This window comes from Hyperoodon ampullatus, assembly GCF_949752795.1.
Source record: "Hyperoodon ampullatus genome assembly, chromosome: 17".
Taxonomy (NCBI): Eukaryota; Metazoa; Chordata; class Mammalia; order Artiodactyla; family Ziphiidae; genus Hyperoodon; species Hyperoodon ampullatus.
The window spans coordinates 58,799,593-58,814,468 of NC_136930.1; the positions used below are offsets into that span (position 1 = coordinate 58,799,593).

A 14,876-nucleotide genomic window follows, 5' to 3' on the forward strand; every position below is an offset into this window, starting at 1 on the left:
ATTTTCTTGATCAACTCATTAACCTTGTTAAACCTCAAGATCCTTGTGTAGAACTGAGTCACTTTGCTCTGCAGCAGAGATTAGCACAGCATAGTGAATCAGCTACACCTCAATAAAAAAAAAGTGGGACCAATAATAGCATCTTTGTTCTAGATGAATTATAAGGTTTATATGAAATAATATGTGGATGAAAGTCATAGAGATGTTCACAAATAGTCTGGTTCTCTTCTTTTCTGGGTTAAGACTGAACTTTCTCACCCCTTGTGGCGTGAGGGTGATGACCAAGTGACTCACTTTGGCCAATGACATATGAGTGAAACTGACACATGTCATTTCTGGGAGGAGCCCTTTTAAGAGCCAGGATTAGATTCACTGGCTCATTGTCTTCTTCAGCAACATCAGGGTTCAACATGGTGACTTCTGCATCCTGTGGGGTCCTAGCCTGAAGGTGATGTGGTGCTCATCCGCCAGCGGACCTGAAATAACCTTTGTTGTTTTAGCCACTGATATATTTTGGAGCTGTTTGTATCTACCAAACAAACTAGACTGCTTGGAATCCCATGTAAAGTACTTAACACACAGTAACTTGTCAGGTTGGATGAGAGGTGAGGTCATGGGGGTAATTCATTTACTCATTTAACAAAAGTTTACTATCACATCTAGATGCTGTGCAGGGTGAATATCATGGTGAAGGGGGAGACAGAGTCCTTGCCTTCATGGAGTTCATAATTATGCTGAGGCTGCTACCCTCCCAAAACTGAGAAAAACAATCAGAAAAGTTTCACAGCCCTGCAGGAGAGAAAAAACTGAAGTTGGGCTGGTCAAAACTCTTCATACAAAGACAGTTATCCCTACCCAAGAACCAAAGATTGGTTGGGAACAGTGGATGTAACCTGGTTGATACTGGTTCTGGGCATGCCTGAAGTTGTGATTCCTGCCTGGCTGTGGCACCACTATCGATGCTTCTGTGCTGAGTTCCCTGACCCAACATGTCATGACTGCACCCAAGAAAATGGCCCTCTTTAATGGAACCCATGCCCTGTTCACTCCACTCACGTGAACTCACACTCTGCCTAGCCTCCACCATCCCACTAGACCAAAATAAAACTGAATGTTTCCCAGCCTGATTTACCACACATATACTCTGGCTGTATTAGACCCACCTGAACTATAGCCTTTAGGATAGCTTTCAGAAGAAGCTGAGAAGCAACAAATCAAAAGGCTATTTACTTCACTCCCTTTCTGGAAACGAATGGCATTTGGTCAAGCATGGTGATGATCCTCACTGGGTTCCTGGCGGCTGACCTGAGCCCTGTGATGTGGACGCCTGGTCCCACCAAGGTGGGAAGGCAGAGGTCCCTGTTGCAGTTCTTGCCCGCTCCCACATGAGAAGGAGTGTTGGCAGTTCAGGACTTTGAAAGTCAAGGAAGAACACCCTTTCATATTGAATCTAACAGTCAGCACCTTGGGCTCAGCAGAGATGCCCCAGTCCTGGCCACTACCTAGCAGAGTGTTCTTCTGGGCATCTCACAGAGAGAGGGAGAGGAAAGACTCTAAGGTAGTTGTTGATGAGCTTCTTCTTTATGCCCAGGAGTGGTTTGAAATGAAACATACAGTTTTTCTGCGTTCTTGGAGTAGCTCAATCAGAATTGATGACATCAGGAATAAAAACATCGTCTTGAGATTCATGTTGCTTGATTAGGAATCTTGGCCCTGCCGCTTACAAGATGTGTGATCTTGAGTGAATTGTTTGGTCTCTCTGAACCCCAGTTTTCTTACCTGTAAAATGGTAATATTAACATCTTATAGGTGGTGTTCAAAGAATTAAATAATATATGTTAAGCAGTGTCTGGGGCATAGTGGACTCTTATGTGTTCATGCCTTTTCCTTTTTCCTTCTAAAGCAGGTATGACTAAGTACTTCTTTTTGCTCTTCTATCTGTGGGAGAAAGCATTATGCATCTTTGAGGGTTACAGTGCCCTTTCCATTGCATCCATCATATATTTCTTTATCCTCCCAATAATGTTATGTGTAAGAACTATAATGATGCTCATTTTATAGGTAAAGAAAGTGGAGTGCAAAGAGATTAAGCAACTTGATCAATGATCACAAATACAGTACTTGTCACAGGTATGACTTGCACTCAAGTATTAGACCCAAAGCCCCTTCTCTTTATAGTCCTTGATTTTTCTTTGAGATTTGCATGGAGTCTGACTTTGTTGTGGCCAAAGATTAAGCCATGTTTAGCACTATCTCTGTCTACTGGTCTTTATATTTCCATTGTTATCAGAAACAACTTGATATAAGGTCAACCTTAGGCATGTTGAGCCTTCATCGGGGAAGGAGCAGTTGCGTAAGTGTTCGGTTGAGTGTGTAGGACTGGAACACCACATTTTAATCTCCGTAGGGTCTCAGACTGGCAATCAAAAAGGGAAGGGAAGGTGTGCCTGCTATCTTTTCATCCCTTCCCCTAAACCCCACCCCCATCCTGAGGATGCTGATCTTCATGGACTACATCCCTCTTTGCAGGGTCACCTGGGAATGGTTGGGTTTCTCTACCAAAGATGATAGCTTTTCTCAAGCTATCATTCTCTTCTTCTGAGTTTCATTAATCATGCCATCTCCTCATTTTCGAGGGCCTAGGAGGGTCAAGTTCTCAGGGTACTACACAGCAGTGTAAATAATGCCTTATCAAACCTTCCTAAATTTAGCCTAATATTCTGATGGGACCCTGAGTGACAATAATTATTTCCAAATGGTACTAGGAAAATGTACCCTAGGTAGATGATGGCTGTCAACAATCGGTTTCCTTATCCATCACCAAACCAAAGTCCTCAATCACACAGTGTCCTTTTGGGACTCTTTTCCTCTTTCAAGGATACCACTGGTAGTAACTTTAATTTGGTTTTCCCAATATAGAAAGTGTTGGGATATGGTGATGTCACCATAGTAAGTACACCTGTTTCAGTACCTGGAGCCTTCTTTCCCTAGATACATCTAATGACCTGCCTTTCACTTAATTCAATGTCGTTTTGCTCCAACGTCATTTTTTTAGAGAGATCTTTCTGGCTCATGCCATCTAAAACAGCATTTCCTTCATTGCTCTCTGCCTGCTTACTCTTCTTTATTCTTATTTTCAATAATGTTTTTTATCCACATAAAATATTATATACCACATTTAATTGTCTGTTTTTCACCACTAAAATTAAAGCTCCATGGAGCAAAGACATTTTGTTAGTGCAATATACATAAAATGACCTACTTGGTTAAATAAAGGGGAAGTTTGTTAGGACAAATGCAAGCTCTACAGAAAGAAGAAAAAAGAGAATACAGATTTCTGCTAATAACTATTCTGTAATCATCGAGAAAAGCAGACCAAAGTACCATGTTCTGATCACTGCCGAGAGGTGTATCTTCCTTTAATTAAGATGAGAATTCCTTTAAGGACATTCAGTTCCCTTTACTGCTCTCTCATCAAGCAACTTTCTATCACTAAGTCAGTTTTCTAATTGCCTTTTTCCTAGTAAAGATTGTGAATGAAGGGCTATGGGGCACAAGCATTCTGATCACTAGAGTTGTTCATTCCCACTGTTCTCGGTATCTCCCTTAGTAATCAGTAAAGTGATGTTCCTGTTTATAAGGAAGCATCAGAGCTAAAATTTAGGTAAACTCACAAAACCAGGTTTATGAACCTGGAAAGCCAAGGTCTCAACTCTCCATTGTGATTTCCCTCCAATGGGTAGCAGCCATGATGAAACACATCTGGAAAGGTTATCCAGCCTTACCCATGGCTCTCATCTGCTATCCGGAGAGGCATACACATTTTGAGACTGGTTAGTTTCAAGTTCATATGGGCTTAGGTGCAGCAATAGTGGGTCTTCATAACTAACCTAAATGAGCTTAAGGTTTATAGTGTGTTACTGGTAGAAAAGGGAGGCATTGCTGTAGCATTGACCACACAGTTTACTTTTAATGGACAGATTTTCATTTAGTGAACTTCAGCAAAACAAAACAAAAATGCTGCAGACATTTATCTCTCAGTAGCTACCTAATAAAGCTTAAACTGGCCAACTTCCATGCCCTTCAGAGTTCCAGAAATACAAACAGGAAGTTAACATTTCCATAGCAATAACAATTCTGTAATAAAAGCTGAGGAGAAACAATAAAACAGAAGGTCAGGATAAAAGCAATTTACATTTTATTAACATCCTAACACTACATCAGAATAAATTTTAAATATCAAAATGGAGTCAGAGTAAAATTAGAGTAACATTTGTAATCAAATGACTTTTTTTTTTTTCATTTTTAGGCATGGCTTCCCTCTGGTCTTGTAGCAAGGTGCGAACTTATATAGCATTTCTAAATTCCCTCAACTTGTGAAGTTCTGCTGTGTCATCCTATGGATAATTTTGCCCAAGCAAGGCTCTCTATTTCAGGTATAAATGTTCTTTTCAAAGAAAAGATGATTTTCGTATGATTCATTGTGTTGATCATTTGCTTATGTTCACTCCATTATTGTGAGAAGCCATACACAATAATGAGTGTAATGAAAACAGTGATTTTAAGCAAGTCATATGGATTCTTCAAATATCCCTAGTAAGCCAAGAGGATGACAGATTTTCCTATGGGATTGGGCATAGCCTGGAACTGGTAAATGTTCCTTGATTTCCCTATGCTTGGACCTTTCCTTTCTAAACTATTAAACATTCTTTTCCTCTAACTGTAGAAGATGGAGGTGGTTTTCTAAGACAGTGAGAAGATACTTTAACATTATGTAGAGGAAGGATGAACTGAATGTCAAGGAGACAGAAAAGGGACATTCTTAGGTTGAGATGAGTGACCAGGAGATAATAAACCAGTGTAAAGGACAGAAGAGAGGGAAGAGGGGATTTAGTTCCATAAACCATGAATTTGTTATTGCAACCTTGAGCTGTGCAAGCTTCCATGGCCTTCTGTCCTTGTAAGATAATGGGCTTATAAAGCAGATAAAATTGCTAACAATTGGGACACATACAGAAAATTAGAATACCTTTCATGGTGATAGACTCTATTTTTCATAAATTATCTTTTATTGTTTAAGGAATACATATTCAGTTTCTTTAAATGGTGTAAATGCCTTAACAGTAGTTTCTAAGCCTTCCACTCCTTTAAAAATGTGTTGAGCATCAAGTAAGACCTGAGTAAATTCTCATCCAAAAATGACTTTCTACCCTTTTATTTTCTCATTTTACCTCCTGTTACTGAAATGTGATTTTGATGTGGGACATTGACACTGATTTTGAATTAGTTGCAACCATGTACATTGCAGTTTACACAGAATCCATAGAAAAATGTCTCTTTATAAATGTACATCCTAGCCCTAGAATGCCCCCCCTTAATTGGGTTGACAAGTGTGTTTTAATATACTACAGTCCTGATGAGATAGAAGCATGATCTCCTCAATTTAAGTAAATGCAAGCCTGATAGCCAGAGAAAGAGTAAGATGACTCCCTTTTGCCTCTAGCTGTGATAAATTTATGTATTCATACTTAAAAAAGACAAATTACTTTTCTTAACATAATCTTAAGGGGATTAATACTAGCAAATATTATGCCAGTCTCACAGTCCTGTAATTTTAGTGTACTAAGCACTTACAGGAAATTGTGTAAGAAATTGTTTAAATGGAATACTGCCCTCTTATGGTTACACAGATCCTTCTAGAGCCAAACGTAAAATCATAGTCTTTAGTTAGGGCAGTTAATAGAGGGATTTAATTAGTGGAGAGATCCAAAAAATGTAACACAGACTTTGATTTTACACGCTACAAAAGGGAGTTGTATGGAGGCAGCTCATTCCAGGTTATATATCTAGGTTTCACAGAGGCAAGGATAGAGCCCAGTTCATTGCTTTTTCCATTCTAATGCATGTTTGAATAGAATTATAAGTTCTGGTTTCATAATTCAGATATTTCAAGGGAAATTACAAAACATCAATTTTAGCAAAGGATTTTGTTAATAAGATTCATTGTACTAAATCAATATGATGTCAAAATTTTCCAAACGTTAGAGGACTTCAGCACCTTATCAAATCAGAAAATTTGGAAAGTTCTCAAATATCAAACTAAAAAACTTCCAGTTTTCAGGACATTTTATTTATATTCTCCAAAAATCATTCTTATACTTATTTATCATCTGAGGAGTCACAGAACAAGTTGAATACATATATCTAACACATGGCAGTCTGTCAAACACTGGATAAAAGCATTTTTTCCCTAAAAACTTTCATCTCTTCCAAGATAACAATTTGCATTTTTATTTGTTCCCAGGCTGTTGTTTTTATTTGAATCAGCTTTATTGAGGTATAATTTACATACAATAGAATGTATACATTTTAGTGTACAGTTGAATGCGTTTTGATAAATGCCTGTGCTCATGTAACTATAATCAGAATCAAGATATAGAACATATACATAGATATATAGAACATATATATCACCCAAGAAAGTTTCATTGTGCTTGATCTCAGTCGATCTCCCCATTCTGGCCCCAGGCAAACATTTATCTCTTTTCTGTCTACTCTATAAAGAATAGATTTGATTTATACAGACCTTCATATATAAGAAGTTATAAAGTAGATACTCTTTCATGTTTGGTTTCTTTCTTTCAGCATAATGGTTTGAGATTCATCATTGTTGTTTTGTACATCAGTAGTTTCCTCCTGTTTATGGCTGAGTTGTGTTCCATAGTATGGATGTACCACAATATTCATCTTCTCACTAGCTATTGGATATTTGGCTTGTTTCTACTTTGGGGATTTTTATTAAAAAATACTGCTGTGAAAGTTCATGTAAAAGTTATAGTGTGGCCAGATGTTGTTTTTTTTTTTTTTTGGTACGCGGGCCTCTCACTGTTGTGGCCTCTCCCGTTGCGGAGCACAGGCTCCGGACACGCAGGCTCAGTGGCCATGGCTCATGGGCCCAGCTGCTCCATGGCATGTGGGATCCTCCCAGACCGGGGCACGAACCCGCGTCCCCCGCATCGGCAGGCGGACCCTCAACCACTGCGCCACCAGGGAAGCCTGGCCAGATGTTTTTATTTCTCATAGGTAAATACCTAGAAGTGCAATTGTTGGCTCATATGATAAGTGTATATTTAACTTTAAGACACCACTAAACTGTCATCCAAAGCGGCTGTATGATTCTACATTTCCACCAGAAATGTATGAGAGTTCCAGTTGCTTCAAATTCTTGCCACCACTTGATGGCATCAGTATTTTTTTGTGTGTCTGTGTGTGTGAATTTTAGAATTTTATTTATTTTTTTATACAGCAGGTTCTTATTAGTTATCCATTTTATACATATTAGTGTATACATGTCAATCCCAATCTCCCAATTTGTACCACCACCACCACCCCTACCACTTTCCCCCCTTGGTGTCCATACGTTTGTTCTCTACATCTGTGTCTATTTCTGCCCTGCAAACCAGTTCATCTGTACCATTTTTCTAGGTTCCACATATATGCGTTAATATACGATATTTGTATTTCTCTTTCTGACTTACTTCACTTGGTGTGACAGTCTCTAGATCCATCCACGTCTCTACATGACCCAATTTCGTTCCTTTTTATGACTCAGTAATATTCCATTGTATATATGTACCACATCTTCTTTATCCATTCGTCTATCGATGGGCATTTAGGTTGCTGCCATGACCTGGCTATTGTAAATAGTGCTGCAATGAGCATTGGGGTGCATGTGTCTTTTTGAATTATGATTTTCTCTGAGTATATGCCCAGTAGTGGGATTGCTGGATCATATGGTAATTCTATTTTTAGTTTCTTAAGGAACCTCCATACTGTTCTCCATAGTGGGTGTATCAATTTACATTCCCACCAGCAGTGCAAGAGGGTTCCCTTTTCTCCACACCCTCTCCAGCATTTGTTGCTTGTAGATTTTCTGATGATGGCCACTCTGACTGGTGTGAGGTGATACCTCATTGTAGTTTTGATTTGCATTTCTCTAATAATTAGGGATGTTGGGGGCTTTTCATATGCTTCTTGGCCACCTGTATGTCTTCTTCGGAGAAATGTCTATTTAGGTCTTCTGCCCATTTTTGGATCGGGTTGTATGTTTTTTTAATATTGAGCTGCATGAGCTGTTTATATATTGGGGATTACTCCTTTGTCTGCTGATTCATTTGCAAATATTTTCTCCCATTCTGAGGGTTGTCTTTTCATCTTGTCTGTAATTTCCTTTGCTTTGCAAAAGATTTTAAGTTTCATTAGGTCCCATTTGTTGATTTTTGATTTTATTTCCATTACTCTAGGAGGTGGATCAAAAAAGATCTTGCTGTGATTTATGTCAAAGAGTGTTCTTCCTATGTTTTCCTCTAAGAGTTTTAGAGTGTCCAGTCTTACATTTATGTCTCTAATCCATTGTGAGTTTATTTTTGTGTATGGTGTCAGGGAGTGTTCCAATTTCATTCTTACACATGAAGCTGTCCAGTTTTCCCAGCACCACTTATTGAAGAGGCTGTCTTTTCTCCATTGTATATATCCTTGCCTCCTTTGTCATAGATTAGTTTACCATAGGCGTGTGGGTTTATCTCTGGGCTTTCTATCCTGTTCCATTGATCTATATTTCTGTTTTTGTGCCAGTACCATATTGTCTTCATTACTGTAGCTTTGTAGATAGTCTGAAGTCAGGGAGTCTGATTCCTCCAACTCCATTTCTTCCCCTCAAGGCTGCTTTGGCTATTCGGGCTCTTTTGTGTTTCCATACATATTTTAATATTTTTTGTTCTAGTTCTGTAAAAAATGCCACTGGTAATTTGATAGGGATTGCAGTGAATCTGTAGATTGCTTTGGGTAGTATAGTCATTTTCAGTCTGTTGATTCTTCCCATCCAACAATATGGTATCTGTCTCCATCTGTTTGTATCATCTTTAATTTCTTTCATCAGTGTCTTATAGTTTTCTGCATACAGGTCTGTTGTCTCCCTAGGTAGGTTTATACCTAGGTATTTTATTCTTTTTCTTGCAATGGTAAATGGGAGTGTTTCCTTAATTTCTCTTTCAGATGTTTCATTAGTGTATAGGAATGCAAGAGATTTCTGTGCATTAATTTTGTATCCTGCAACATTACCAAATTGATTTCTTACCTCTAGTAGTTTTCTGGTGGCATCTTTAGGATTCTCTATGTATAGTATCATGTCATCTGCAAACAGGGACAGTTTTACTTCTTTTCCAATTTGGATTCCTTTTATTTCTTTTTCTTCTCTGATTGCCAAGGCTAGGACTTCCAAAACTATGTTGAATAATAGTGGCGAGAGTGGACATCCTTATGTTGTTCCTGATCTTAGAGGAAATGGTTTCAGTTTTTCACCATTGAGAATGATGTTTGCTGTGGGTATGTCATATATGGCCTTTATTATGTTGAGGTAGGTTCCCTCTATTCCCACTTCCTGGAGAGTTTTTATCATAAATGGGTGTTGAATTTTATCAAAAGCTTTTTCTGCATGTATTGAGATGACTATATGGTTTTTATTCTTCAATTTGTTAATATGGTGTATCACATTGATTGATTTGCGTATATTGAAGAATCCTTGCATCGCTGGAATAAATCCCTCTTGTTCATGGTGTATGATCCTTATAATGTGTTGTTGGATTCTGTTTGCTAGTATTTTGTTGAGGATTTTTGCACCTATATTCATCAGTGATATTGGCCTGTAGTTTTCTATTTTTGTGACATCTTTGTCTGGTTTTGGTATCAGGGTGATGGTGGCCTCGTAGAATGAGTTTGGGAGTGTTCCTCCCTCTGTTATATTTTGGAAGAGTTTGCGAAGAATAGGTGTTAGCTCTTCTCTAAATGTTTGATAGAATTCACCCGTGAAGCCATCTGGTCCTGGACTTTGGTTTGTTGGAAGACTTTTAATCACAGTCTCAATTTCAGTGCTTGTGATTGGTCTGTTTATATTTTCTATTTCATCCTGGTTCAATCTCAGAGGGTTGTGCTTTTCTAAGAATTTGTCCATTTCTTCCAGGTTGTCCATTTTATTGGCATAGAGTTCCTTCTGGTAATCACTCATGATCCTTTGTGTTTCTGCAGTGTCAGCTGTTACATCTCCTTTTTCATTTCTAATTCTATTGATGTGAGTCTTCTCCCTTTTTTTCTTGATGAGTCTGGCTAATGGTTTATCAATTTTGTTTATCTTCTCAAAGAACCAGCTTTTAGTTTTATTGATCTTTGCTATTGTTTTCTTTGTTTCTATTTCATTTATTTCTGCTCTGCTCTTTATGATTTCTTTCCTTCTATGAACTTTGCGTTTTTTTTGTTGGTAAGGTTAGATTGCTTATTTGAGATTTTCCTTCTTTCTTGAGGTAAGCTTGTATTGCCATAATCTTCCCTCTTAGAACTGCTTTTGCTTCATCCTATAGGTTTTGGATCGTCATGTTTTCGTTGTCATTTGTCTCCAGGTATTTTTTGATTTCCTCTTTGATTTCTTTAGTGATCTCTTGGTTATTTAGTAAGGTACTGTTTAGCCTCCATATGTTTGTGTTTTTTACAATTTTTTCCCCTGTAATTGATTTCTAATTTCATAGCATTGTGGTCAGAAAAGATGCTTGATATGATTTCCATTTCCTTAAATTTACTGAGGCTGATTTGTGACCCAAGATGTGATCTATCCTAGAGAATGTTCCACGTGCACTTGAGAAGAAAGTGTAATCTGCTGTTTTGGGATGGAATGTCCTATAAATATCAATTAAATCTATCTGGTCTATTGTGTCATTTAAAGCTTGTGTTTCCTTATTGATTTTCTCTGTGGATGATCTGTACATTGGTGTAAGTGAGGTGTTAAAGTCCCCCGCTATTATTGTGTTACTGTCGATTTCCTGTTTCATAGCTGTTAGCAGCTGCCTTATGTATTGATGTGCTCCTATGTTGGTTGCATATATATTTATAATTGTTATATCTTCTTCTTGGATTGATCCCTTGATCATTAGGTCGTGTCCTTCTTTGTCTCTTGTAATTGTCTTTATTTCAAAGTCTATTTTGTCTGATAGGAGAATTGCTACTCCAGCTTTCTTTTGATTTCCATTTGCATGGAATACCTTTTTCCATCCCCTCACTTTCCGTCTGTATGTGTTCCTAGGTCTGAAATGGGTCTCTTGTAGACAGCATATATATGGGTCTTGTTTTTCTATCCATTCAGAGAGCCTGTGTCTTTTGCTTGGAGCATTTAATCCATTCACGTTTAAGGTAATTATCGATATGTAAGCTCCTATTACCATTTTCTTAATTGTTATGGGTTTGTTTTTGTAGGTCCTTTTCTTCTCTAGTGTTTCCCATTTAGAGAAGTTCCTTTAGCATTTGTTGTAGAGCTGGTTTGGTGGTGCTGAATTCTCTTAGCTTTTGCTTGTCTGTACAGCTTTTGATTTCTCCATCGAATCTGAATGAGATCCTTGCCAGGTAGAGTAATCTTGGTTGTAGGTTCTTCCCTTTCATCACTTTAAATATATCATGCCACTCCCTTCTGGCTTGTAGAGTTTCTGCTGAGAAATCAGCTGTGAACCTTATGGGAGTTCCCTTGTATGTTATTTGTCATTTTTCCCTTGTTGCCTTCAATAATTTTTCTTTGTCTTTAATTTTGGTCTATTTGATTACTGTGTGTCTCGGTGTGTTTCTCCTTGGGTTTATCCTGCCTGGGACTCTCTGCGCTTCCTGTACTTGGGTGGCTATTTCCTTTCCCATGTTAGGGAAGTTTTCGACTATAATCTCTTCAAATATTTTCTTGGGTACTTTCTCTCTCTCTTCTCCTTCTGGAACCCCTATAATGCGAATGTTGTTGAGTTTAATTTTGTCCCAGAGGTCTCTTAGGCTGCCTTCATTTCTTTTCATTCTTTTTTCTTTATTCTGTTCTGCAGCAGTAAATTCCACCATTCTGTCTTCCAGGTCTCTTATCCGTTCTTCTGCCTGAGTTATTCTGTTATTGATTCCTTCTAGTGTATTTTTCATTTCAGTTATTGTATTGTTCATCTCTGTTTGTTTGTTCTTTAATTCTTCTAGGTGTTTGTTCTTTAATTCTTCTACATCTTTGTTAAATGTTTCTTGCATCTTCTTGATCCTTGCCTCCATTCTTTTTCTGAGGTCCTGGATCATCTTCACTATCATTATTCTGAATTCTTTTTCTGGAAGGTTGCCTATCTCCACTTCATACAGTTGTTTTTCTGGGGTTTTATCTTGTTCCTTCATCTGGTACATAGCCCTCTGCCTTTTCATCTTGTCTATCTTTCTGTGAATGTGGTTTTTGTTCCACAGACTGCAGGATTATAGTTCTTCTTGCTTCTGCTGTCTGCCCTCTGGTGGATGAGGCTATAAGAGGCTTGTGCAAGTTTTCTGATGGGAGGGACTGGTGGTGGGTATAGCTGGGTGTTGCTCTGGTGGGCAGAGTTCAGTAAAACTTTAATCTACTTGTCTGCTGATGGGTGGGGCTGGGTTCTCTCCCTGTTGGCTGTTTTGCCTGAGGTGACCCAACACTGGAGCCTACCCGGCTCTTTGGTGGGGCTAATGGCGGACTCTGCGAGGGCTCATGCCAAGGAGTACTTCCCAGAACTTCTGCTGCCAGTGTCCTTGTCCTCACGGTGAGCCACAGCCACCTCCTGCCTCTGCAGGAGACCCTCCAACACTATCAGGTAGGTCTGGTTCAGTCTCCTATGGGGTCACTGCTCCTTCCCCTGGGTCCCGATGAGCACACTACTTTGTGTGTGCCCTCCAAGAGTGGAGTCTCTGTTTCCCCCAGTCCTGTCAATGTCCTGCAGTCAAATCCTGCTAGCTTTCAAAGTCTGTTTCTCTAGGAATTCCTCCTCCCGTTGCCGGACCCCCAGGTTGGGAAGCCTGACATGGGGTTCATTAACTTCACTCCAGTGGGTGGCCTTCTGTGGTATAAGTGTTCTCCAGTCTGTGAGTCACCCACCCAGCAGTTATGGGATTTGATTTTATTGTGATTGCGCCCGTCCTACCATCTCATTGTGCCTTTTCCTTTGTCTTTGGATGTGGGGTATTTTTTTTGGTGAGTTCCAGTGTCTTCCTGTCGATGATTGTTCAGCAGTTACTTGTGATTCTGGTGTGCTCGCAAGAGGAAGTGAGCGCACATCCTTCTACTCTGCCATCTTGAACCAATCTCGGCATCAGCATTTTTAAATTTAGCTGTTCTAGTGATTAATAGGACATCTCATTTCAGTAGGTGTTTTAATTTGCATTTATTTCATGACTAATGATTTTAAACCTCTTTTCATGTGCCTATTAACCACTCAGATACCTTTTTTTAAATGATGTTTCTGGCCAAATCTTTTGGCCATTTTTAAAAAATTGGATTTGCAACCTATATTTGAGTTTTAAGTGTTCTTTTTATATTCTAGATGCCATTTTTTTGTCAGCTACATGTATTGTTAATATTTTCTTCTAGCCTGTGGCTTGCCTTTTTATTTTCTTAATGATGGTTAGGCAGTCTCATGTGCTATAGATTGAATGTTTATGTCTTCCCCAAATTCGTGTATTGAAATTGTAATCCCCAAGTGATGGTATTAAGATATAGGGCCTTTGGGAAGTGAATGGGTCATGAGGGTACAGCCTTTCATAAAGGATTAGTGCCTTACAAAAACAGCCTAAGAAAACTCCCTTGCCCCTTCCACCATGTGAGAACACAGTGAGAAGATGCCATCTGTGAGAAAGTGACACTGAATCTTCCAGCACCAAGATCTTGGACTTCTCAGCCTGTGAGAAGTCAGAACTGTGAGAAAAAAAATTGTTGATGTTTATAAACCATCCAGTTTATAGTATTTTCACTACAGCATCCCAAATGAAGTAAGACACTATGCTATGAAATACTGTACCCTCCTGTCACTGATCAGTATTCCATTTAAAGATATCATTGGTTATTGAGCCTTCAAAATACGACTCTCATAAATGACCACAATTCTAACAGGTATTCCTTTTTTAAAATAGTGTCATACGCATATTGCTTAATTACAGAAATATCTATGTAAAACTCAAGAATAAGCAATTATACTCCATAAAGATGTTTAAAAAAAAAACAGCTCAAGAATAGTGACTGGCTACTTAATGGGTATTGGGTTTTCTTTAGAAGTTATGAGAATGTTTTGGAACTAAATAGAAGGCATAGATGCACAAGATGGTGAATCTACTAAATAATATTGAATTATATCCTTTAAAATGGTTAATGTTATGCAAATTTCACCTTAATTTTTTTTTTTTTTTTTTTTTTTTTTTTTTTTTTTTTTTTTTTTTTTTGCGGTACGCGGGCCTCTCACTGTTGTGGCCTCTCCCGTCGCGGAGCACAGGCTCCGGACGCGCAGGCCCAGCGGCCATGGCTCACGGGCCCAGCCGCTCCGCGGCATATGGGATCCTCCCAGACCGGGGCACGAACCCGTATCCCCTGCATCGGCAGGCGGACCCCCAACCACTGCGCCACCAGGGAGGCCCCCTTAATTTTTAATAAAGAAAATAAAAAGGGGAAGAGGGGAGTGTACCTCATCCCGTCTCTGAAGGACACAATGATGCAATAGGGGCGGAGCAGGCGAGATGAGCGCAGCAGTTAGAGGTCCCGCTCCACCAACAGTCAGGCTCGCAATGGTCCTCACGGCAGACAGTGCATTGAGAGGCAGATCACGGCCTTCTCCCAGTGCCCTCCAGGCCCTCCGGCCAGCAGGTGAGCTACGGGATGTGGGGACAGGCTGAAAGTTGTGTCTCGCAGAGCTCCAGAGCCCTCGCAATGGCCACCCAGTGGCGGGGCCCGGGCCTTGAAGCAGCAGTGAACCTCTCCCCAATCCCCACCTCGGCGACCTAACAGCAGTGGCAGTCTCCATGGGTCGCAGTCCACA

The 14,876-nt window shown here is 39.4% G+C and overlaps 1 protein-coding gene across 1 annotated transcript in view; it reads left to right on the top strand.

Moving 5' to 3' along the window:
- Window positions 1-4,399: 4,399 nt before the first annotated feature.
- Window positions 4,400-14,876, top strand: part of COLEC10 (collectin subfamily member 10) — a gene marked incomplete at both ends in the record, with an annotated part of 118,770 nt that continues 108,293 nt past the window's right edge. The window contains one exon of the mRNA XM_079722388.1: window positions 4,400-4,436. Within this exon, the coding sequence (XP_079578514.1) occupies window positions 4,400-4,436 (37 nt within the window). The remainder of the gene's footprint in view (window positions 4,437-14,876) is intronic.